Genomic DNA, 25864 nt, shown 5'->3' with positions numbered 1-25864 from the left:
AAATTGGAGAGGAGAGACGAGCCTTTCAAATAAAATAGTTCCAAATAAATTACATAGGTATTTCCCTCTCAAGGAAGGTAGAACATATACACGGGCTAGGAAGAGTGGTTCTTTTCAAAAGAAAGAGGAGAAAGAGAGCAACTCTATAGTGGAAAAGCCTGGCAAAAACTACCTCGACCTGATTGTCAAGGTCAACATCCTCAGTGATAAGTAATATTGATAGTATGTACCCCTGAGACAATGTGATGAGAATAACACTTTACCTCTGTGATCTTCCTCCCAAAACCCAGAACCCCAGTCCAGTCATAAGAAAAACATTCCACAGAACATCCTATTCTAAAATAAAGTGGTGATAAAGTAATATGAAGGCATTAAATTCAGGCACATGCCATTTGATTTCTTTTAAATTGTGGCAATTATCACACGATCCTGGAATGACCACATTCAGAGTACGTAGCCGTTTCGAGCCACTTGAGTTGATTTTCCATCAGCAGAGTCCTCGTGTGCTGTGAGAGGTCAGCATGTGATTGCTGAATTATGGAAGATACACATGTAGCCAATTAGATGAGTAAAGCTGAGTGAATGAGGTCTTGGCAGTTCTTAAAAAAAAAAAAAAAAAAATGTAAGAAGCAAAAGTTAAAGATTCCACAGCTACTACCAGTAGCTAGTTCTGAAAGCAGTTGGACCGCTAGTATTTCTTGGGCAGAAGGCATGAAGTTGTATCACATCTGACATTTTTGCTCCCTCGGCCTGATTTCAAACATGTTATATCTACTTTAAGTGGGGTTTTATTTTGTTTTGTTTGTTTGTTAAACACAGCATTCTTAGTACTATATTATGATCTATTGGACTTAGATGAACCTCTGAAACTAAAGCTGTGACTGCTTTTACTGACATCTGGAACCCAAAAGGGGGGTGATAAAGATGGACAAAACAGGAAATTAATTATCAGTAGATAAATCACAGACTTCCTAATTAACTTTATATTTACTTTAATCGCATTATGTTAACGTCTATAGCATCTAAGATTTTGATGCAGATGCTGAAGCTCAGACTTGTTTCTGCTCTGAAATCCTTTGTAGTTCCACCGAGTATTAAAGGAGGGAATGTCACCACAGAAATATCAGCACTGATCAACAGCATCATTAAACTGGAGTGTGAAACACGGGGACTTCCAGTGCCTGCTATTACTTGGTATAAGGACAGCCAGCCAATCATATCCAGCTCACAAGCACTTTATATTGATAAAGGACAATTTCTTCAGATCCCTCGAGCACAGGTCTCTGATTCGGCAACATATACATGCCATGTAACCAACGTTGTTGGAAGCGCTGAAAAATCGTTCCATGTAGATGTCTACGGTAAGGAAAACATACATGCTTTAACTATGTACCTTTCTGTCTCTGCTTTCTGATAGGCCAGTTCATTCACGAATGAAGTCCTGGTGGGTTTGCTTCTTTTCAGTGCATGGGTAGGAATGGGAAGAATTTGTCCCATGATTTGAAAAAAATATTTTATAAAGCTGCGGTTAGCGAGAAGTGGTCCATTCATTTGGCCAACCATTTGCCCATGGCACTTGGAGCAGCCACGCCATTTGGTTTTTATGAAGAAAGTAAAGTAGTTGTCAGGATAAGATCATTCTCCGCTATTTGCCCTTTGGAAGCCAGACACGATATAATTGAGGACACCACGATATTTAAAATAGTTGCAGATCAGCTGAGTCAAGGAATTCTTTCTTCAACAGCCTAGAGGAAGATGGACACATGAAGATAGTTCCTATGGTCAAACTATGTGAAGAAAAACAACGACAACAAAAAACCTTTATTTCATTAGGTTTCAAAGAATTGCCTGAAATATTACTTTTTTCTACCTAGTTCCTCCAATGATTGAAGGTGACTTGGCTGTACCTCTGAATAAACAAGTGGTTGTCACTCATTCACTGATGCTGGAGTGTAAAGCTGCTGGCAACCCGCCTCCAGTTCTCACCTGGTTAAAAGACGGTGTACCTGTGAAAGCCAGTGATAATACCCGCATAGAAGCTGGTGGGAAGAAACTGGAAATTATGAGTGCCCTGGAAGTCGATCGGGGACAGTATGTATGTGTGGCTACCAGTGTGGCGGGAGAAAAAGAAATCAGATACGAAGTTGATGTCTTAGGTAAATAAGGAAACCCCAACTGGATTCTCAGATTCATTGCCAAACCTGACTAGTTTATTAAATGCTTTTTTTTGGTCATGCAATAATAACACAATCTTAGAGAAAGTTTAGTTATCTGTTCAGCTCCAGACTGCACATTACCGAATGGTAGATTTCTCACCAGAGGCCCAAGATCTAAAAACACAGGTACATCTTCCACCGATTTGGACAGGTATACTTTGTATCTGTAAGTGCACAGGTGCATTTTACAGCTGGTTGCAGTGCGTGAGAACGTGCTCTTCTGTCACAAACACTGTCTGGACGATAGGAAGCTTAGTGTCTGGGCCTTGGGAGGTCACCTTGCAACCGTGAGTCTCTGCTTCCTTATAAATAAATGATTTTTGACTAGAGGTCTGATTTTTGAAGTTCTCTTATTCATATGAAAATACGCAACATATAACATAAATCAACTTTATATTCAGATGGCATCAGCAGCACCATAACGCTAGATTAACTGAGAAAAATCCACAGTATGTCAAAAGTATATTCATCTATCCTGGCAGTTGTGTATTGTAAATGTATTTTACATTTCAAATCCCCTTCATGTACCAAATTGCTACAATACTTAACCAATGTTCTAAACTGCAACTTAGTATTGCTTAAAGGGATGGTGCTTTTTTCCCTGTATATATTTCATTGCATGTTATATCTCTGTTGTTTTCTAGTGCCGCCAGCTATAGAAGGAGGAGATGAAACATCTTATTTCATAGTGATGGTTAATAACCTACTAGAGCTAGATTGTCAAGTGACAGGCTCTCCCCCACCAACTATCATGTAAGGGTTTTGGTATGTCTTCTAAATACCTACCACTTCTTTATTTGAGTGTTTTAGAGCTATCCTGAAAGAGATTCCATGTCACTAAAGAGTCGTATAAAATTACATTCTTTATATTCCTCTTTTAAAAGACACATTCTGTATACAAGGCAACTTTTACTTTATACTCACAGGGTCCTTAAATCTGCTCAATTAGAGGGATTCTATTTATGCTCTTAGAAATTACATTTTAAGTTCATAGAGACAGACTACTAGGCAGTTTATCTGTTAGATCTTCCTGAGGCACTGAAATATTAAGTGAATGACTAAAAAGGAAGAAATGTAGCAGACACATTGGGAAAATAGAGTTAACACACATATTTTTACCAATTCTTTTTTCTCATTCTTTCATTCACAAAGCATCTCTTGAATACTTATCTTTCATTTCCAAAGTGCTATGGGATATGCAAAGGGAATAAACTGTGTTCACATGTGATTATAACTGTATGGAACGTGACAACTCATAAGAAATGAAAAAAATATAATATGTAATTTCAGGATTTTATTTTATAGATATTTTAGGATTGCATTCATTTTGCTAGTTAATATTTAAACATTTGAAATAAATAATATTTAGGAGCGTTTGCCCTAAATCAATAGAAGAATGAAGAACTCAACACATAGTTACTGGGTTCCAGCAACATGCCAACTTCTGCGTTAGGCCAAGTTTTCTTTTTTTCTTTTCCCCATTTATAGTTTATTTAATGAAGTAAGCAAATAGGAAATTAAACAAATAACAATTGAGAATGTATATCTTTACATATGTATATAAAAATCTAACATAAATCTAGTTTCTCCAAGATATATATATATATACACACATACACATACATATGAATTTAGTTACGTATTTAAAATACATATTGAGACTTCTTTTTGCCTTTCTTCTGCAGGTGGCTGAAGGATGGCCAGCTAATCGACGAAAGGGATGGATTCAAGATTTTACTAAATGGACGCAAACTGATTATTGCTCAGGCTCAAGTGTCAGATACAGGCCTTTATCAGTGTGTGGCAACGAACACGGCTGGAGACCACAAGAAAGGATTCGAAGTGACTGTTCATGGTATGCTGAGGAAGGGGTAACAGCATTACATTTGAAATCAATTTACGCATTGTTTCGTTACGAAATTCAGGTTGCAGCTCTGGCTAAATCTTGAGTTGTGGAAAGTAATGTAAAGAATGTGAATGTGAGTTGAATAATGGTAGATTTTAAGTCACTGTACTAACACAGAGACTTTCCCTAGAGATATCACAGGAGCGAATACAGACAGAACTTAAAGGTTAGCGAGCGTGTTCTGCGCAGAAAGTTGTTGGGGTCTGAGGAGTGAGACCAAATAGGGTAAAGGAGGCAGGCAGCCAACTCCAAGCAGAAGGGTTGGTTAGGTCAACATCGAAGGATTTAGCCAAAACCCGAGGGAGTGCGACTAAAGGCGTTTCCAGGAATGGAGGCCGAGGATGTTACGTGAGACCCAGGGCATGCACGTGTGTTCGTAAAACCGACACAGTGGTGTTAGCACCACTAATCTAGTGACAGAAGCAAATTTCCACCAGGTTATTATGTGTCTCACTTGCCGGCGGACCTTGGGGAAGGAGGGACTGGAACGAGAAACTGGAGAGCCGCTGGGGAGTCACAGCCTAAGAACTTCATCAACTTCGTTTTCCCTTCTGTCTGTACAGGCTGTTTTGTTGTTGTTGTTGTTGTTGTTGTTTTGGGGTTTTGTTTTGTTTTGTTTTTATTCCCCCCCTGCTTTTTCAGTTCTGTGATGGAATATAGCTTTCCTGTGCCTCAGTCTCCATTCTAATTCCTGAGAGAGAGAATCCAGTGGGGAAATTAAATTACCATCCTGGGTTCCATCAGCCTCGCTGGGGGTAGAGTCATGCACTGTAAAAATGGGTGCTGGAAACTCACTCTGATCTAATGAGGAAGGGAGGGTCAAAATAAATCAGGAAAACATAAAAGGTGTAAGCCGAACATACCTGTGGATTGCTATAAATACATTTTACCTATTCTTTGGAGAATTAAAGATCCATAGTTAAGAAATAAATAATCACTGAAAATGTAAATGAAATGCATGGGATGAAATTCTTTCTTTCTTTCTTTTTTTTTTTTTTCAAAATAGGGATTTTCCCTTTTAAAAAAACTTGTTTCAGGTATTTGTATACAGATTTTTAAGTTTGACCCCACTAATGAATGGTTTCTGTTCCCTCCTGTCCTCCCTCCCTCGCTTCCTTCCATCCTTCTTTCCTTGCTCTCTTAAATCTAGTTCCTCCAACAATCAAGTCCTCAGGCCTTTCTGAGAGAGCTGTAGTGAAATACAAGCCTGTCACCTTACAGTGCGTAGCCAATGGCACTCCAAATCCATCCATTACTTGGTTAAAAGACGGCCAGCCAGTGAACGCTGCCCAAGGAAACCTCGAAGTAAGTATAAATATTGCTGAGCCCCAAATGAGAAAGCTCCACAGATCCTCCTGGAGTTAGCACTTTCTTCTTTCTTAATTATAGATTTTTCTGGACAGATTTTGCAGAAAATTTTTTAAAACAAGATGTGTTTTCTTTAGAGTTTTTTTTAGAATTTAACTTAATATTTTGATTTGAAGAATGGAATTAATTAAAGACTAGTAACCTTAACAATTATATCAATTTTAATATATTGGTTGGTATTTTTATTATTTTGCTTTGTACCTGTTTTAACTATTGAAAAATGATGTTTCATGGATGAACAGTGTTCATAAATACTAAGTCCTCAGAGTATCCTCAATTTCTTCACAATAGATTGAGATTAGGGTAAAGTCACATCAACATTAACCTAACTGAAATAAGTTTTGAAAAACATTTTAACTAGTTTATAAGCTTCAAGATGGCTGACACTCAATTCCTGTGAATAAATTCGCTCTGTATCCTTCACACTGACTATAGTTCCTGGCATATACCTATATCTCCATACATATTTGTTGAATTGATAGGTAGACAGACAGACAGAGAGACAGATTTCAAACCTAGATAATCTAAATGCTGCATTTAAAAGTCCAGATTAATAGATACAGCTGCTAGAATCAAGTTGATTGACTGACGTGGGCTTGAACTTTGCTTGTGGTAAGTTTTCAGTAATGAGGGCTGTGCTGAGTTCTTTTCCTAGTACAAATGGTGGCTATCTGCTCCTTTATTGTTTTTATTCCAAATCCAATGGATCTAATCTTTGGCTAAGTATGAAAGTTTAAGCATGTAGCCTTCAAATGTAGTGCAAGCAAACAATTATTTACCTGGATAATAGGCATTATCACATAATCGTACAAAAGTATAATTGCAAACCATAATGAGTAATTTTAACAGAAAATATGAAGAGATATGAAAACAGATAATGAGGAAAGCCTTTAAGCGTGAGAGTAATTTATGGAGAGAGCCTGAAGAATATGTAGGGGTAAATGGATGAATTAATGGAAGAGAACTGAGTAGAGTATTTCAGAGAAGATGTGCATGCGCAAACAAAGTAAAGTAAAGGAAATGACAGCTCTCGAAGACCTAAAAGCAGGCCAATGGAGTAAGGAACAGAGAGCAAGGACGAGGGTGTTAGGGGAGACCAGAGAGCGGGTAAGAGACATTTAAGTAATATTAATGATTTTATTTTTACCACAAAGCAATGGGAGATCTTTAAAAGGTTTTAAGAGAGGAGAGAGCTGATCAGGTTTGCGCTTTATGTGGTACCCAGGACTCTTTTGAAGAATGGATTGAAGGATCAAGAGTCGACATTTGGAAATTAATTAGGGCTTATTTGTCTAGGTGAAAAAGGTAGAAATTTGGCCTTGGTGATGAGGATACATGGCTATATTTGAGAGTTATTTATTGGTTAAATCATTAGGGATCAGTGATCGCTTGCTTGTGAAAGGTGAGAGAGAAGGAAGTATCAGGGAAAAGCTGAGGGGAAACTCACAGGAATCAGACCTCATAAATGCGTAGATTGCCATGTCACCCAGTGAGATAGGACACTGGAGGAGGACAAGTTTAAGGGGGGAAAATCTGTGATTTGTGTTTTAGACTTTTGGAGGTTGAGTTAATTTTGAAATAAACTAATGAAGATGTCAGGTAGACTTTTGAATATATGGTTTTGGAACTCAAAGGAGAGGTCTGCCTGGAGATATTGACATGTAGATGACATTTGAAACCATGGTCACAGTTGAGTTAATTCAGGGGAAGATTAAAGAGTAAGAAGAAATAGGACAGGGAACTGACCGAGTTCAGAGTCTTAAGAAATTACAGCATTGAAAGGCCATGTGCAGAAGTCAAGAAGTAAATATAAATGTGTGAACGTTTTGCTTGACATGTTTAATACAGTACGGCTGGAGAATAATGGGAGTTTACACAGGAGTATATGGAGAGAAGATCATTTGGGTTCAGAATGTGGTAAGCCTGGAGAGCTATGCTGAGTTAGGATTTCATTCTGGGCAAAGTGGAGAGCCATGAGGAGCTTTGATGGAGGACTGGTAAAAGGATCAAATTTGCATTATAGACAAACTATTCTGGCAACGGTATGCAAGATAGATTAACAGTTTGGGAGGCTGGAGACACTGGAATATGAATTAAGCCATTATAATCCCATAGTGGCTGTGAGAATGGAAAATAGGAGCTCTGAGAAACGGGATAGTATAATTAATAGGCGAGTCACAGTGGCCTCTGAAACCCAGACGAATGGGAAAATAGTGGCTACCATTAAACAAGATTGGAAACGTGCAATGAGAAGTAGGTTTAGAGATACAAGGAAACAGTCGCAAGCCTTGTTTGGGATATGTTAAATTTCATGTGCTAACCTGTCCATCAGATAGCTGGAACCACAAGTACTGAACTCAGGAGAGAAGCCGAGGCCAACACTATAAATTTAGGAGTCTGCACAAGATTCTTCGCTGAAGCCAAGGGTTTGGCTGAAAACTTTAAGAAAGTTAAGTTTCCTTTTTATGAGACAAGAGGAGAAAGCAGACTGTGTAATCTAAGAAAGTCAGAAGATGAGAACTGAGGGATAATGCTGTGTCATCAACACCTAGAGAATAAAGTGATTCAGAGAGTATGTAGTCAACAATGCCAAATGTTGTAGATGAGATAGAGTGTGAGATTACTACTTAGGCTGCTGGATATTGTGATTGGAAGTTACTGATAGCCTCTGAATAATTGATTTCAAAAAATAATTGCCGAATTGCCAGCCCTAAAATGATGGAGGCCAGTTGCAGTGGGTTTAAGAGAGAAGAAAAAACAGGAAGAAATTTATCTGTATTTCCATTACTCATATTTTATAATTTTATTGTTTTTCTGGCCCCATGACCATTTAATCAAAAAAGATTGTTGTTTTAAAACTATTTATGAAGTGTTATATAAATGTGACCATGTTTTTTCAAATAGCTTAAATTTTCATCACATACCTAATAGTTCAGTGCTAAGGTCTTTTATTTGGTGGCGTTTTATGACTTTACCAGCAGGCTAGCCTGAGGTTATTTTGTGTTTTCCAATGAGTAAGATAAGCATTTCAATCAAAGTAGTCTATTTTCTTGTGCACGATGAAGTGATCTGGCTCTCATCTATCAAGAGATAATTAAGATATCATCATAAAATATAAATAGATATCATAAATTTAAATGAGTTTGTCTATCTCAGCATTTGTTTTCGAACCCAAGTGTAAAGTACCAAATGCTGTCATGCTTTCTGCTCCCAATTAGATCCAGTCTTCTGGTCGAATTCTGCAAATCGTCAAAGCCCTGATGGAAGACGCTGGCAGATACACGTGCGTGGCTACCAATGCAGCTGGGGAAGCACAGCAGCACATTCGACTGCACGTGCACGGTAATGCCATTCCCACATCTGAAAAGACTGGCTCTGCAGCCTTTTCATTTAACACGGTGGGCTCGTCTACAGGCATGCCGCGCTAACCAAGCCCGATTCCGTCTGATCTCGGAAGCTAAGCAGGGTCGAGCCTGGTTAGTACTTGGATGGGAGACTACCTAGGAAGACCAGGTGCTGTAGGCATAAAAAATACAAAAAAAAAAAAAGAAAAAAAAGAAAAAGAAATAAAGGATTATAAGCTGACAAGGTCCTTGTAATCTGTGAGGTCAACCAAGGGTTGCCTCACCTAAAAAATAAATAAATAAATAAATAACATGGTGGGCTCATTTTTTATTGAATTATAGTGTGAAAGAAACGAACGTTTTAGTCTATATGAAAAAAACTTAGATCATTTTTTTTGTATTACTGTAATTATAATCGATCATATTAAGACCTTTAGTTTTCAGGTTGTCAAATAAGATGTGCTAGAGCTCAAAAATAATACACTACCTTGTGTTTTAAATTATTTAAATTCTGTTAACTGATAACTTTGTGCAGATAACTTTTGTTGAAAGACAAAAGTTGCAGGGTTGTTCCTTAGCATCTGTGATTTTATTGCCTGCTTCTAAGAGGGGTTTTGTGAGTAGAAACTATCCTTGACTTAGGATCTTCTCTTGTGTGCTTTAATAATAAGTCTGGTGGCTGTGGAACACTTCATGAATATTAACAGCGTCACCATGAACTTGAAAGATTACTTGACCTTGATTATAAGACTTCAGATCTCTGGAGAGTCATCAGGAAGGGCTAAGAAATGTAGGGTCGGACTTTCCTAATATAGTCAAGGATATTGGCAGAGAGCTTTTCAAGAATTCCACATATATATCATTCATTTTCTCTAATTCACATGATTGCTTGTTCAACCATTCATTCATTCACTCATTCATTTGTATATTCACTCCACATTTCCTGAGCATTTTAACATTGGAGAATGCCCAGCACCTCACTTAATTCTAGGTATATAGAAGGCAGTCAGTAAATAGTTAACAAATACAAGAGTAAATAGTCAGTAAATGAAAAAATTTAAATTGAATATTGAATTCTTCTTTATCCGCTTCTTTACATTTTTTTATTTAATCAACCAGTTAAAAGGTTCAGATCAGTAGTTCCCTAAATGTTTTCAATAAACCAATTTATTTTTTCCCCAGTTCCCTGAATATGAACACCTAACTTATGGATGTCGTACACACAAACCATGTTCCTTAAGGATGACCTTTATTTTTTTACTAACTTAAAGACCAGTATCTGATTGTAGCCATCTTGGAATTGGCTCATGCTTGAGAGTTTGGGGACAGGCTGCCCCTGCTCTCCCTTACATTGCCTTGAATTTACCTTGTTCCTCCCAAGGCCTAACATCTCTCCCTAGTGGTCTCTGGCAGCTCTCTCCAGCACAGACTCAGACTTTTACTTCTGTCTCAGAGTGTGCTGTGGGTGGGTTTGTTCTTCTTTCCCCACTTTACTACCCTGAGTCTCCTTTTCTCCTCACAAGCTGTTTATCTTTTCCTTCCAACAATTCCAGTCCTTATCTGGTCTCCATTATTGGCTAAGAGAAAACAGTTACGTGGGAAAGCTGGTTCTGTTGCAGCCACCTCACACACTGGAGTCAGGCCATCTTTGGTTTTAATTCTGTGCTAACCTTGGTAACCTTGAGCAAACCATTTAATTTCTTTGAGCATCTGACTTGCAGAAGGCTTTTGAGGTTTAGAGGTGTTAGGTATAAAACTCCCACTTCTAGTCTCTCAAGTGTTATCAAAAAGGACACTTTGTTCTCTAGACTGGCTTAAAATACTTAAATAGAGACTCTATAATGAGGAGCAGAGTGTAAGTCTCCAGAACTAGGAAGAATTAGGCCTTATTGCTTGGGGTACCCAAACTTCTGTGTTTATAAAATTGTACATGTTGCATGTTAAAAATACAGCTTCCTGGGCCCAGTCCCAGATCTTCTAAAACAGCATCTCTGATGCAAGTGGTCCGTGTGCCATTGCTTGGAGAAATATTGGCCCAGACTCTAAAGACTGGCCTAGAGACTCGCCTGTGGTAATCAAGAATGACTGAAAAGCAGAGTCCATGGAAGAAATCAAGAATCCCATCAAATACAGAGCAACAACAGAAGAGAAGAAGCACAGTCAATACTTAGGAAAAACAAGTCTATAAACGTAGTATCTGATTATGGTAACAAAAAAGCATGTTAGCTGGAGAGGCATTTGGGGTACACCTATATGGAACATAATCAGAGAGATAGGGAGCAAGCTGGAAAACATGTGGGTTAATGTGAAAAGTAAGAGAAATGGAAGGTTAGTCATTGTAAGGATTTATTAAAAACTACCAAATCAGATGAGAAATATAAAACAATCTTCTTGATATGAATCACAAATAGAATAGAAGTAAGATACAGTACTAGCTGAAAATGTTTCATCTAATACCATCTTGACTTGTCTGGATAATAGTTCATCAACCTGAATGTAGAATAAATGATAAAGTGAACTTTTAATTTAATACTTATTATGATCTATCTGGAGGAGGCAGTTGGCTAAGTGCATGTGACAGGAATTTGGACAGAAAGCTGGCACATCCTCTTGTCACTCATGATAGCAATGTTGTGTTGGATATAAATAGCTCCAAATTTGATTCTATCCTCTTCAATACTTGTATTAATAATTTTGGTGAGAATTGGAGATGTTTAAAAAAAATAGAAGTTTCTAAGGAATTAGAAATCTCAGAGTGTAAAATGACAAGTTAATCTGATGTGAAAAACTACATAAGAATATGGTGGAAAAGAGTAGTTTAAAGATACCACGCATTGAAATACTTGATTCTTAATGGCTGTACATATGATAATTCAGGTGTATAATAAAGATAATCAATCTTAGAAGTCAGTGATAGAAGCTTACATACGAAGAACGAGACCAGAATTAGCACTGTTGAACTATTTCTGACTGCCTCCAAAGTATTATAGCTAATTCTGGTGCTATATATTAAAAAGAACATTGAAAAATCTATAGGGAAGCAGCTGTCATTTAAATGAGTTCATTTATTACTTTATTTAATGAATTCTATAGTTGCCTTTTAAGTTAGAATTTGTTTTTATCCCAGCCTTTATCGAGGGGATTCAAGCAAATGAGCATTTATGATACTCGTCACCCAAAAGTGTTCAGTCCTAAGAAACTCAGCTTTCAATTTGTTTAATGTTTTCCTTTCTTATGAAAGAGATCATCAATGCTTTCCAAAAGGTGAAGTAAGGGTGCATGGTCTCCAGGACTAGAAGACCGAGTCATGATGATGAGAAAAGGAACATTCTCATGATCCCCTGGGTTTTCTGGGGGAGTTCTATCTTTTGGAGAAGACAGAGGCTCTCAGTAGGTGGTCCTTTTTGATCATCAAAGTTTTGTAATTCTGGAAGTTCTAATTCTCTAGACCAAACTATGAAATTATATCTAAACCTCAGATATTTGCCAACTGAGACAGATGTTTCCACAAACAAATGATTATTTGGGGTCTAATGGCTCAAGCATTCATTTCGTCTGCACTTAATCATTTCCTGGGAAAATTCAACCACGGTGAAGCGCCCAGAAGTTCAAAGTTGTAGGTAAAAGCATGGGCTTTGAATTTGGGCTCCTGTGCTACCAGGTGATATCTGTAGAACAGTGAGTTTAGATGTTAACTATTTGAAAGTTCAGGTTCTGTAGAATGGGAAGGATAATGATAATGCCATAATTGGGAGGTTGTTGAGAGGATTAAATGAAAGACTACACATGAAAAGCTTGGTCTGGTGCCTGGTTCCTAGTCATCATCGGTAAATGGAAGCTCATGACTCTTTTGGCCAAAGACGTTTTTAGCTTCTGGTCCTTCTCACTGCACCAGCATTTTAACAAGTAGGGCTAAAGTCCTGTTGCCTTTACTTTTGGCCAAGACCCATCTGGGGTCTGTATTAGTTGTCTGGTGAAAACATTAGTAGAGTACCCCTTAATTTAATTTTATTATTTCAAAGTATTTGCTTGGCTAACATCTGCTGACACTCACTTAAAAAAAAGATTTCTCTATCGTTTCTGTGTTTCGCTTAATAGCTTACTTGTGGCCTAGAGGAGACTTGGGAATGTCGTGGGGAACTTTCTTTCTTAATGGATAGCTTCAGTTCAGGACTCTACGATACTGTTTTCTCAGTACAGATGAATTTATTATTCACTATATCATAATTTGGGTAGTTAGGGAGGATTAACTCACCCATATCACTTTTAGTTATGTATTAATTCACATGTAACCAACATTTGCAAAAGTCAATTCAGGCCTTTGAATGATTAAAGAAATAGGCAGAATCTAGCCTATGATGTGTCCAGAAGACGGTATTGTGGTTTTGGCATGATTTGCTCATGTAGCTTTTGGAAGAAGGAAAATAGAGAGAAAAGACCAACAAGCTGAATGGAATTCAACCTCCTGCTTGGAGTATGCAGACATCTTCTCATTGTTAACATAACACGTTGTTACCTTACTAATGCTTCTGTCTAGAAACTTCTTTGCCTAAATTCAAAATTGCAAGACTATCCCTTTAAATGCTAGAAGGGAATAATTGAATTTATATTTGTATTTACTTTTTACCTAACGATGTCCCAGCTCCATTTGTTGCAAAGGCTATTTTTTTTTCCCACTGAATGGACTTGGCACACTTGTTGAAAATTATTTGACTTTAAAGGTAGGGGTTTATTTCTATAATCTCAGTTCTATTCCATTGTCTATCCTATGCCTGTACCACACTCTTTTTTATTCCTTTTTTCCCCAGCTTTATTGAGATATAATTCACAAATAAAATTATACATAAAGTGTGATGATTTGATAGTCACCATGCTGTACATTAGGTCCCCAGAGTTTATTCATCTTAAAAATGAAATCTTGTACCGTTTGACCAGCATCTCCCCATGTCCCTACTCAGCAGGCCCTGGTAACCACCATTCTACTCTCTATTTCTATGAGTTTAACTTTTCCACGTATAAGTGAGATCATATGGTGTTTGTCTTTCTCTATCTGGCTTATTTCACTTAGCATAATGTCTTATAGGTTCATCCATATTGTTTCAAGTGGCAGGATTTCCTTCTTTCTCGTGGTTGAATTATATCCCTCTGTGTGTGTGCATATGTGCATGTGTGTGTATGTGTGTATCCCATCTATTTTATCCATTCATCTGTCGATGGACACTCAGCTTATTTCCATATCTTGGCTATCGTGAATAATGCTTCAGTGAACATGGGAGTGCAGCGATCTCTTTGAGATATTGATTTCATTTCCTTCTGATATATCCCCAGAATTGGGATTGCTGGATCATATGGTAGTTCAGTTTTTAATTTTTTGAGGAAACTCCATACTGTTTTCCATAGTGTCTGCACCAACTTGCATTCCATAACAGTGTACAAGGGTTCCTTTTTCTCCACAATCTCTCCAACACTCGTTATCACTTTTATTTTTTTATAATTACCATCCTAACAGGTGTTAGGTGTTATCTCATTGTGGTTTTGATTTGTGTCTCCCTGACAATAAGTGGTGTTGAGCACATTTTCATGTTACCCTTGGCCATTTGTATGTCTTCGTTAGAAAAATGTCTATTCATTTCACATCCTTTGCCCATTATTTAATTAGATTATTATTGTTATTTATTTGCCATTGAGTTGTATAAGTTTCTTATATATTTTGAGTATTAACCCCTTATCAGATGTATAGTTTGCAAGTATTTTCTCCCATGTCATAGGTCGCCTTTTCATTTGGCCGATGGTTTCTTTGCTGTGCAGAAGCTTTTTACTTCAATGTAGTCCTACTTGTTAATTTTGCTTTTCTTATTTGTGCTTTTGGTGTCGTATCCAAGAAATCATTGCCAAGGCCAATGTCCTTATGTTTTGTCCCTACGTTTTCTTTCAGGTCTTCCATTTAAATCTTTAGTCTATTTCAAGTTAATTTTTCAGTGCAATACTGTCTTGATTAAATCAATTGATTTTCACATGTTAAACCAACCCTGCCTTCTTGGGATAAGCCCTTCATAGTTATGGTGCATGATCTGTTTTATATGTTGCTGGATTCACCTTACCAGTATTTTATGGATTATTTTTGTGTTTGTCTTCATAAGGCATTTTGGTCTGTAGTGTCTTTTTATTGGCTGTCTCTGTCTGTTTTTGTTATGGAAAACTGGCCTCTTAGAATGATTTGAGAAATGTTCCCTCTCTGCTATATTTTGAAAGAGTTCGTGAAGGGTTTATGTTAATTATTCTTAAATGTTTGGTAGAATTCACCAGTAGAGTCATGTGCGCCTGGCATTTTCTTTGTGGGAAGTTTTTGATTACTAATCCAGAGTTCTGAAAATGTTGTTTTTGACACTATTCCAGTGCTCTTGGTTTTATTTATTTATTTTTTTTAATGGTGGAGTGGATTTTTGGAGCTCTTACTCTGCCGTTCTTGCTGACATCTAATCTTTTTTCTTTAAGTTCTCTAATGGACTGAAAAATAACCAACCTCCTCCAAAGCCCTTTTATTTCTTATTCCTACCATATTGTTTTATTGCAGCTTCATAGTCTGTCAAAGCCTTCAATGATCACTTCAGTCCAGAAGGCTTTAAGTGAATATTTAAATAACTGTTTTGAAAGAATGTGCCATAGAATAATTATTTTTCCTTTCCAGTTGAAAATGTCAGAGAGCCATGCATGTTTAAAGGTCTTTTGCCCTTAATATACCATATCGTAAATCAGAATTCAGTGCAGAACACAGAAACATTCCAGGCATTTTAAAGCAAAAAAAAAAAAAAAAAAAAAAAAAAAGGGTTAATACATTGAATTAGATGAATGGAAAGGAGCTATCGGTGCGAAAAAGAGTTGGTTCTACATTTTGACTCTAGGAGTAACTTCCAGAAAAACAGAGACGTGACCCACAAAGGCATCTACTTCTGAGGACAGACTTTATTTTAAACTTGTCAAAAACCAGCTTTGAATTTTATTGCCTTTTTGTTGTTTTTGCTTTTAGTTTTATTTGGTACTAACTTCTGCTTTTATTTTTATTATTTATTCTTGACTTCTTTTGTTTTATTTAATTGGTCTTTTTCTAGAATCTGAGTTGAATGCTTAGAAAATTTATTTTTATTATTTCTTAGTTTTTAATATATTAATAAAGACTTAGTTTTCAATATATTAATAAAATTTTCTTTGAGTATTTACTGCTTGGTGATGTTCTGTAGGTTTTAATTTTAATGTATCTCATTCTAATTTATTTTTTTAATCTTATACTTTTATCTTGATTTTTTTCTTTAATAAGGTTTTTCTCCACGTAGAAAGCTTTATATTTTTCTTATTGATTTCTAGGGATTTTTACTATAGTTTTATTAAATTGTGATATAAATGCTTTATTAACATTTTGTGGCCTAATATATAGTCACTTTTGAAAATATTCAAAATAAAATTTGAAAAGAATATCTATTCTTTGTTAATTATAAATACACATGCATACACATATACACACAGAATGTCAATGGGTTATTTTATTTTTCAAGTCCTTTATAACTTTATTTTTATTTTGCTACATAGTCAATTTCTGAGAAAGGTGTACTAAAATATGATACTTTTAGATTTTGCTTTTTAATAATTCGTGCTTTATTATTTGATGCATAAAGCATTGTCATCATAATGGATTTTTCATGAATTGTAACAGTTTAATCAATAGAAAGCATGTTACTTGTATTTAATGATTTTTGCTTCGTATACCAGTTTGTCCAAAAATTGATATCACTCTTGTCCTGTTATACTTTTCTCAGGCTCTTTATTGTGAACATTTTTCTGAGTTTTTAAAATTTATTTTTTTATTTACTTGGATTTTTTAATTTAAAAAAAATCTGTTAACCCCCAATAATGTTAATAACTCTCTGCCTATTGAACAAGAAAATGAAGTCACTTACATTTATGCTCTTGATTTATACATTTGATTTTATTTCTGCCTTCTTTATTTAATTTTTGCTAAATTAATGGATCAATTGCTTGATTGTATATGAGGTGGTGGTGAGGGGCTCAAGTGTATTGAATGAGTTAAATTTATAAAATGTATATTTTATAAACTTCAATATTAACTTATATCTAAAGCACCATCTCCAAATAAGACCTATAGTTTACTTCTAATTTTTTCATCCTGGCATCCCATCTACGCTCCTTGGGATAGTGAACACCTGAGACATTGCTGTTCCAAGCTGTTATTCCTTTTATACCATGCTTCTTAGACTTTCTGAATTCCTATATTAAATAACAGAACAGCATTACCTATGATTATTTAAAGTTAAAATGTACTTTCCTGTTTTATGTTACTAATGATGTAATTGTAACTTTTAAATCAAAAGAAAAAAACAGGTAATAAACAAAAAATGATTGTAATTTCTCTGAAACAGTTTAGAATAGTACTATCCAAAGATAAAGTCAGATATTTTGAGAAATAGTGATTTCTCCTTCATTGGAAGAGTTCAAATGTGACAAATTACTTCTTAGTATAAAGGAACTTCATCATCAGACCAATCAAATTTTTGGCATAAAAAAAAATACTCCTTTAACTTTTTGAACTAATCTAATAATCTCCAATTCTAAGGATTTTCCTATCTGGGCACAGAGAAATGGATGGTCCGGAAAAACTATTAAGATATTTTTTTCATCCTGTTCTTCAATTTTACTTAATAGTATAGTTTTATTCCAAATATATCAGCATATATATGTGAAAGAAAGAAATGATAATTCACACTGAGAAAATAATTTCAATTTAAATACCCTGTTTATGTGAGTTAATTATCTTCTGGGGCTTCTTGCAGAACCACCCAGCCTGGAGGATGCAGGGAAGATGCTGAATGAGACCGTGGTGGTAAACAGCCCGGTACAGCTGGAGTGTAAGGCAGCTGGAAATCCCTTGCCTGGTATGATTATGTGCGGACTCGGAACTTCACATTTTAAAATTTCTGGGAATAGCTAAGTCTGTTTATGAGCATAATATAGTAATTACTAATGAAGAGAAGATTGTAGAATACATTTCAAGAGTAAAGGATATCATTAGGTAGATGATACCTTTGAATTTTCATTGCTTTTAACTACATGAAATACTTTACCCATTTAAACGATGTTGAAATATGTGGATAATTGTCTTATTGTCCTTACTGTAATAACACAATAATATTTATATACTATTATGTTGAAAAATATAGTTTTATGTAGTCTAGATTGATTATCTTTATAAATCAGTCATTTGATGAGGCTACTATTTTGTTTCTTTATTCTCACCACTGGTTAGTTATTCATATGACTCGGTAATAATATAAATATTTTGAGGCTAATAGTGTATATAGTGTTTGGTTTTGATTAGATACATAGACAAAATTTTTATAGATGAGACGATATAGATAACAAAAAGAAAATCAGTTAAAAGTTTGTACCAAAGGATATTGATACATTAGAGATAATATAAAGAATATTTTTTTATAAATTAATTTCAGGACTCTTTTATTGGCTTGGCTATTCATGTTTTTCTTAGTGTTACCTTTTCTTAAAAATCAACCCTAAAAAGATATTTAAACTGAAATGATAAGCATAAGAATAAAGCAATTGTTACTATTTTAGTTAAGCTCCAATTGAGTGTATATATTGAGCTTTTAAAGGAAAAAATTAAATAAATGGGCTTCTCGCTTCTTTTCCCTTGCAGCTATCACATGGTACAAGGATAATCGTCCACTCTCAGGTTCCACTAGTGTGACTTTCTTAAACAGAGGACAAATCCTCGATATCGAAAGTGCACAGATCACAGATGCTGGCATATATAAGTGTGTGGCCATCAACTCAGCTGGAGCTACAGAGTTATTTTACAGTCTGCAGGTCCATGGTTAGTGCTGCTTCTCCTAGATTCATCCTAGGGTAGAGACACATTCAAAATGATAAAGTTCTTCCATAAAAACCTAATGTGAATATTTAACAGCATGTTAAAGTCATCTTTATTTAAGAATGCAGTGTTCTAAAACTGATAAACATTTTTATTCACACTTTTCTATTAGACCTGTTTTCACATGCTGTTCAACTTAAATTTTCTTTAGATGAATTGTTGAAATAGTCATCAACAATCTTACCAGCTAATGACAATAACTCGTTTGTAAATGTTTATCTATCAGAATCATAATTTTAAACAAATGACTCCAAGTTATTATCTCCAATAATGCTTTTAAGAGGAGTTGGTAGTTAACATACTGAAGTGGATAGAGTGGAGGGATGGATGGACACACACACACACACACACACACACACACACACGAGCCTGGAAATTAAGAAATAAAAATCCACTCTGGCATCAAAAACTGTATTTTAAACAAAGTAGTAAAACCTATTATCCTTATCTGTAAGATGGAGAAACTGATAATTGCCCTACTAATCACAAGATAGATGTGATTAGAATTCCAAAAAAGAGATGTGGAAGAATTTACTGGGGGAGAAAAAAAACCCGATGTAAGAACACATCACTGTGGACATTACATGTAATTTTCATCATTTTGAGGTGAAATCTTCTGTGATGTTTCTATATCTTACTTTTATTCATATTTTTTATTCCCTTTCAGTGCCCCCGTCAATTTCTGGCAGCAATAACATGGTGGCCGTGGTGGTTAATCACCTGGTGAGGTTAGAATGTGAAGCCAGAGGTATCCCTGCCCCAAGTCTGACCTGGTTGAAAGATGGGAGCCCTGTCTCTGGTTTCGCGAATGGGATACAGGTACTCTCTGGCATTCCTTCAGTGAAATCTACTACATGATTATTCAGTACAGGAAGTACGAACAGGCAAAGCTGTTAAAAAGATCTGGAGAAGAAGGATTCACAAATGTTATCCAAAGCCGTACACATACACGTAAATACTGTAGACACACAATAGGGATTTCTAAACAATTAATTTAAAGCTCAGTTTATCTAAGAGTTCCCTTATATCATAGGCAGTGCTTTATTTTGACCATTTGTTTTAGAGATTGTCTACCTCCCCGTCCCCGTTCCCCATCACCACGGCAAGAGATACCTTACACAAGGAAATGTTCATCAACAACAAAAACCAAATTTCTTGGAAGAATTTAGAATTAAATGTGTAGAAATAATAATGAATCGGAAAACCATGTAAAGTATATGTACTTCTACAAAATCATCAAATAATAAAGTAAAAAAAAAAGGCAACCTTATGAGAAATTAGAGTCTAAAAAATTTAAGTGCTTTACACTGACTCAAAATTAAAACTACAGAAACATGTGTGTCTCATCTAAAGTGTATTTTAATTTTATTTTGCCTAGCAGAAAGTTCTCCTGCCGTTCTACTTTAGCTGTTTTTGAAAATCCGATACTTGCAGAATTTGGGATCGTAAAAGATTTAGAGTAAATATTTTAGAGATTCAACTAGATCTATGAGATAAACAGGCAATGAATGTAACTAATTTATTTGGCTGCTAGTTCGCTGTTAATTTTAACTTCTTGCTTGTTCTCCCGAAGATAAATTAGAAGGAGGACTAGCTCCTCCTATTTCCACCTCTTCTCGTCTTTCTCCCTTGGTGGCTTTGTCTTTCTCTGTACTACGTATGGGTGAAATTGGACCTTCGTTTGATCTTGTACACAGAGACTTTGGTTTCAGTGGTTATTACCAAGTTTGGTTCTGGCCACTCAGTCTTCTTCCACAGAGATGAGAAGGGGAGTAAGTGATGCTTGCCCATTTTAAAATATCCAATTAGGAATCACAGGCAAATGGCAATTGATCGACCTCAGAAAATAAGAGAAAACGTCTGTTTACACGTGCTGTTCTCAGAGGGCATGTTGATTATTTAGCTTTCTTATCATTGGTAGGTTCTGTCTGGGGGCCGCATTCTAGCTTTGACCAGCGCCCAAATCAGTGATACGGGGAGATACACCTGTGTGGCAGTGAATGCAGCTGGGGAGAAACAAAGGGACATTGACCTCAGAGTATATGGTGAGACATTTGAATAATTATTTCTTCTCCGATGTAGCTGTGTTTAAATCCTAAGGTCACTGAGGAACGTCAAAGGAAGTTTTTGACAAATAACTATGACAATAGAAATGATACTACAAGATTAATTCAGATTTTCCCTTCCTGCCTCATATTCAACTAATTTTATTTTATTAAAGTTCTAAGCAATGAAAATGCATACACTCATCATGTAGGGCGCTGGTTTTCTGGAGCCTCCTGAGGAATGTGACGTGGAGAGCAGCTTTGCAATTGGAAGATGCGGTCTCCTCCCTAAAGCAAGTTCTCGTGATCTATTCTACTAGAGGCTTTGATTTTATCATTTTTTAATTATACTTATAGTCAGCGTATTTTATAGGCAATACTACGTCTATGAATTAAAGGCTGTCTGAGAAGCAAAAGTTAAACTAAGCATAAACAAAACAGAAACAGACTCATAGACACAGAGAACAAACTGAGGGTTGCCAGGTGGGAGAGGCTTGGGGGGCTGGGCGAAAAGGTGAAGGGGTTAAGAAGTACAAATTGATAGTTATAAAGTAGTCAAGGGGATGCGAAGCACAGCATAGGGAATATAGTCAATAATATAGTAATAACTATGTGTGGTGTCAAGTGGGTCCTGGAATAATCAGGGGAATCACTTCATAAATTATATAAGTGTCTAACTGCTATGCTGTACCCCTGAAATTAATGTAAAATAATATTGGATGTCACCCGTAATTGAAAAAAAAAAGTGTAAACTCAGACAAAATTGAAATTTTTTTTTCCTATCTATGATGCAGCTATAAAGTACAAAAGGGATGTCTGATTCCATCTCAGCAACGGCCCCCAGAATAAAGCTGGGGCCTCACTGGCCTCCATCCAAAGATTACACTTGTCATTCCACATGTTAACGCATTTGCATTTAGAACTCTTTCAGGCTTTTTTTCAAAGTCTTATTTGCATTACATTCCTTGGTTCATGGAATAGTGAATTTGTTTCTTCTGTGGCCCCTCAAAGAATATCTGTTTAATGCAGGCCTTCTTTCCTTTTTTAAAAAATATTATTTATTTAAATTAGTTTCAAGTATACAGTACATCGGTTTGACATCTTTATAGTTCATAAAACCATCCCGCCAATTGCTCCCTCCCTTCCCTGGCCCTCCACGCAGGCCTTCTTTTCTAAGTCCCATTTCACGTCCAAATAATTCTCTCCTATTCAAACATATTACTTTTTTTTTTAACCTCCAGACCATATGGGCTGACTTCTTTTTAAGTTTGCCAAAAACAAATGTAATTATTACAAATAACTTTTATAATAAGTCATAATTTTTTAAAAAGGTCTGTTGTTGCAACATGGATACCATACCATACATGTCTAATTAAGCTGAAAAATCCCATTTAGCATCAGTAGACTGCCAAAGGGCTCTCTGTGCATCTCTCTGCTGTTCCCTCAGCAGTTGACGTGAGTCTGTATCCAACCTCCTGCTTTGCTGGTGCTCTCTGTCCAAGACGACAGGTGGGTTTAAAATGCCCAACCTCAGGGATTCTAACTCCTTCCCTTAATGGGCCTCTTTGATGCTTCATAAGGAACTAGAATATACCGATCTAAAATATCCTTAGAGATCGATGCGTCAATCAATCAATGTATATGACACAATAGCTCCCTCAGTCGTTAGTAAGCGAGCGGAGGGGAAGTAGTCACTGGCTTCATGCAGCAGTTAAAATTGGGATTGGCTGCATTTCTATATTGGTCAGTATCAAAAGCGGACCTGGGAGATGATAAAGAGCTGATTATTTTCCAGGAATTATAAAGATGTGCATCATTCTTCTTTATCATTTACTGAGATATTCCCCTACCACCCTTTTGGTCTGAAAACTAGGATCTGTTATAAAAAATCAAGAGGCTAGCTAATATGTGTGTTTGAGAATGTGTATATATGTTTAGCATTTGAAATATATATGCGTAACAAGCTACTAAAGAAGTGTAAAATTAAACCAGGTTTTTAATCTGAAATTAGTTTACAGTGTATGTTCCACTACTAGTATTATTTCCATGCATTATATTCCTATATTTGTGGTAGTAACCTTGGCAACCTTGTGTCTAATTGGAGCCTAAAGAATGTGCAGCCCCAAAGGTAAGTCCCCTTCAGATTTATGTTGTAGTATGTGGGGGCAGTAGGAAGAGTCACAGTGAGTAAAACAGCAATCCTTAACATATACAAAAGTACTTCAGTAATATTTTTTCTCCCTGGTATAAATTCAGAGTACATTTTAGCATATTCTGAGGTGCCCAAAAAAGAGAATTGAGTTCTTTAATGATTTGGATTCCTGTAGAACCTTTTCTTTAAACTTAAGCTCAGAGAACTTTCTTAGAGATCGTACATTCCCCAGCATCTCAACAAATATAAGCCTATGGCAATTCTAATTTCAGTAATTAAATTTAACAAATATAATGTGCAGGATGAGAAACAAGCACAACGCACCCCATTCTAAGCAGCATAACCACAAAGCAAAGTAAGGATAACATCTAAGGGAGCCGAGGATCTAAAGGGTAGAATCTTTGTCTCTTCTCAGACTAAACACAAAGTTGGAAATGAAAGACAGGGCAGAAAAAAAATAGATGTGTCTCAGTAATATATATCCTTGGCTGTAATTAGATTCGCTTGAATTTATGTTCTTTGAGAAACAAATGCTCTGTTGTCTTTGCATTTCTCCCCTCGGTTTTAACTCACTTAGCTGTAAAGAAAAATAATTGAAAGAAACATGCTTGGAAATAAATTTGCATTCTGCTTTCTTGAATTATTTCTTACTTTTACTTCTACAAGAATCCATAAAGAATTCATGTCCTTTTGTAAATTCTACAAATAATCCAAGATAAACATATTTTCATACAGTCGTAGTACTTTTTTATCCACCGAGACCAGTCAGTCTACCTGAAATTATTTCTAAGCTGTGAAGCTGACTATTCTATTTAGGGCTTTCTATGCTAAGACTGGTGAATATATCTGTGTTCATAATATCTTAGAAAATGGCACTGATTGTGCTGATTTTGCTAATGTTATAGCAGTTTGAATCTGAAACTTGATTAGTTGTGTATATTTTATCTAATGTGTCACGTACTAAAAACAACTCACTGTTTTCTGTTCTCCATAGATTATTTTAAACTGAGAGCCGGGTATCTGTGTGCTATCAAATTTAGCAGAAGGAGCATCATGAACCTCTGTACAGATGCTCCCCTTTTCTGTCTGTTCCCATCCTTTCTTCCTTTAGCATCAGTTCCTTTGAGTGTAGCACAAGTCCTGCATCCAGAAACAGCACAAGAAAGTGCCCTTAGTTCATTTCATATGCCTTTCCCTCTGCAGAAGACGTGGTAGCAAAGAAACCTCTGGTTATAGAAACGCAGCATCACTAAAGTCTGTTGCATTCATTGTCATGTTGCCACATGCTGCTGCAGTGTGAAGCCCGAAGCAATGGCTAATGGACTATAATAACTTTCCTCACCACAAAGATCTTATTTCTGACAAAGCATTTGGAAAGTCCTTTAGGAGTCCTTTCAGTGCAACTTAACCTTAAATAAAGCAACAACTGCAAATATGGTAGATTTTCTACAATCCTAAATAGTTATAGGATTTAGTGAGAAATGGCCAAGGAAATTCCCCTCTGTGCTTTTTTATAACGGGCCTGATTTCCTCATTAGTTTGTGCATTTGAACCATTATGAATACAGGCCCGAAAGCGTCCTTGAGGGATCATGGAGCCCAGCCTCTCATTCTTGGCAGGGCTGTACCTAAACCATTGGAGACAAATGATCATTTACTCTATCTTTTTTTTTAATACACCCAAAGGAAGGAGATTCCCTAAACTTCTCCAAGAACACATTTCAGCATCTGACAAACCTTATAGCCAGGGAATTAAGATTTTGATCTCATTAACATTTCAGCTCATTTCCTCTTTTTATGTAATCGTGAGTGTGTTGTACAGCTGGTCACTGATTTAGTTTGTTCTTTATTGTGCCATTTATTCTACATTTTTCTTCCATAGAAAGTTGACAGAATGTCTTGAAAAACCAAAAAGAGCTCTAAACTGCAAGTCAGGAGACTCCTAGCTTTGCCACCAATTAGTCAAGTTATTTCAATAAACTATTATCTGTTAACCCATTTTACGCTTTACACATTGTGACTGAATGGGACTGGATGGTCTCTTTCATCTCTATTTTTTATTTTGCCTCGGTGACAATGAAATTTATTTTCTTTTGCAAAATATATAAATATTCCAAGTGTATTTGCTTTCAATTCATTGTTATTTCCAAAATGTTTCATGAATGATTTATTACCTTGAAAACCTTAACCAGTAACATCTAGTTCAGGAAGTTCCTTAAATGGGCCCTTGGTGAGAACCTCCCGTTCTAAAACGTTTTTAAGAGAAAAGTTAGTGAAAATTATTTTCACTCAACAGTAAAACGTTAATCAGTGATTTATTAACACTTGATTCTGAACCAAATGAAAAGAGCATGCATTAGAATGATCATGATCCTACATCTTAAAAGAACTAATAGAACTATTCAGTATATGTCCTGATGATGAATAAAGATGAGCAGTGTGATGGCCTATTTTATCCTGAGGGAAAACCCGTCTTTCACTTAGTTCCACCAAATATCATGGGAGAAGAACAGAACATCTCCATCCTCGTTAGCCAAGCTGCGGAGTTGCTGTGTCAGAGTGATGCTATCCCCTCACCTACTCTGACTTGGTTAAAAGATGGCCGCCCCTTGCTAAAGAAACCAGGCCTCAGTATCTCTGAAAATGGAAGCGTGTTAAAGGTAAGGCTACAGATTCATTTACTTCTTGTTATATTATGCCTAAGCTCACAGCGCTGGTATTAACCCCTATTAAACTTGCCTGTCTTTACAAGTGTTACACTAATTTCATATTAGAAAATTCTAGGAACCCTTTCATTAATGAGGTTTGTAATATTTTTAAATTTTATGCTTCGTAAGATTTAAATATTTAATTTTCTATCCATATTTGTAGCTAGA

At 36.0% G+C, this 25864-nt stretch overlaps 1 protein-coding gene and 1 pseudogene across 2 annotated transcripts in view; both read left to right on the top strand.

Annotated features, from left to right (window-relative positions):
• Positions 1-25864, top strand: part of HMCN1 (hemicentin 1) — a 375430-nt gene that overhangs the window by 219515 nt on the left and 130051 nt on the right. For both annotated transcript variants that reach the window (XM_025043935.1, XM_006907734.3), the window contains exons 31-41: positions 1083-1361; positions 1875-2156; positions 2861-2969; positions 3902-4071; positions 5273-5427; positions 8709-8832; positions 17678-17779; positions 18559-18735; positions 19460-19611; positions 20714-20837; positions 25473-25648. In XM_025043935.1, the coding sequence (XP_024899703.1) occupies positions 1083-1361; positions 1875-2156; positions 2861-2969; positions 3902-4071; positions 5273-5427; positions 8709-8832; positions 17678-17779; positions 18559-18735; positions 19460-19611; positions 20714-20837; positions 25473-25648 (1850 nt within the window). The remainder of the gene's footprint in view (positions 1-1082; positions 1362-1874; positions 2157-2860; positions 2970-3901; positions 4072-5272; positions 5428-8708; positions 8833-17677; positions 17780-18558; positions 18736-19459; positions 19612-20713; positions 20838-25472; positions 25649-25864) is intronic.
• On the top strand, positions 8897-9015 carry LOC112476491 (annotated as a pseudogene).

This window comes from Pteropus alecto, unplaced genomic scaffold, assembly GCF_000325575.1.
Source record: "Pteropus alecto unplaced genomic scaffold, ASM32557v1 scaffold101, whole genome shotgun sequence".
NCBI lineage: Eukaryota > Metazoa > Chordata > Mammalia > Chiroptera > Pteropodidae > Pteropus > Pteropus alecto.
This window is presented reverse-complemented; position numbering and strand designations above follow the sequence as displayed.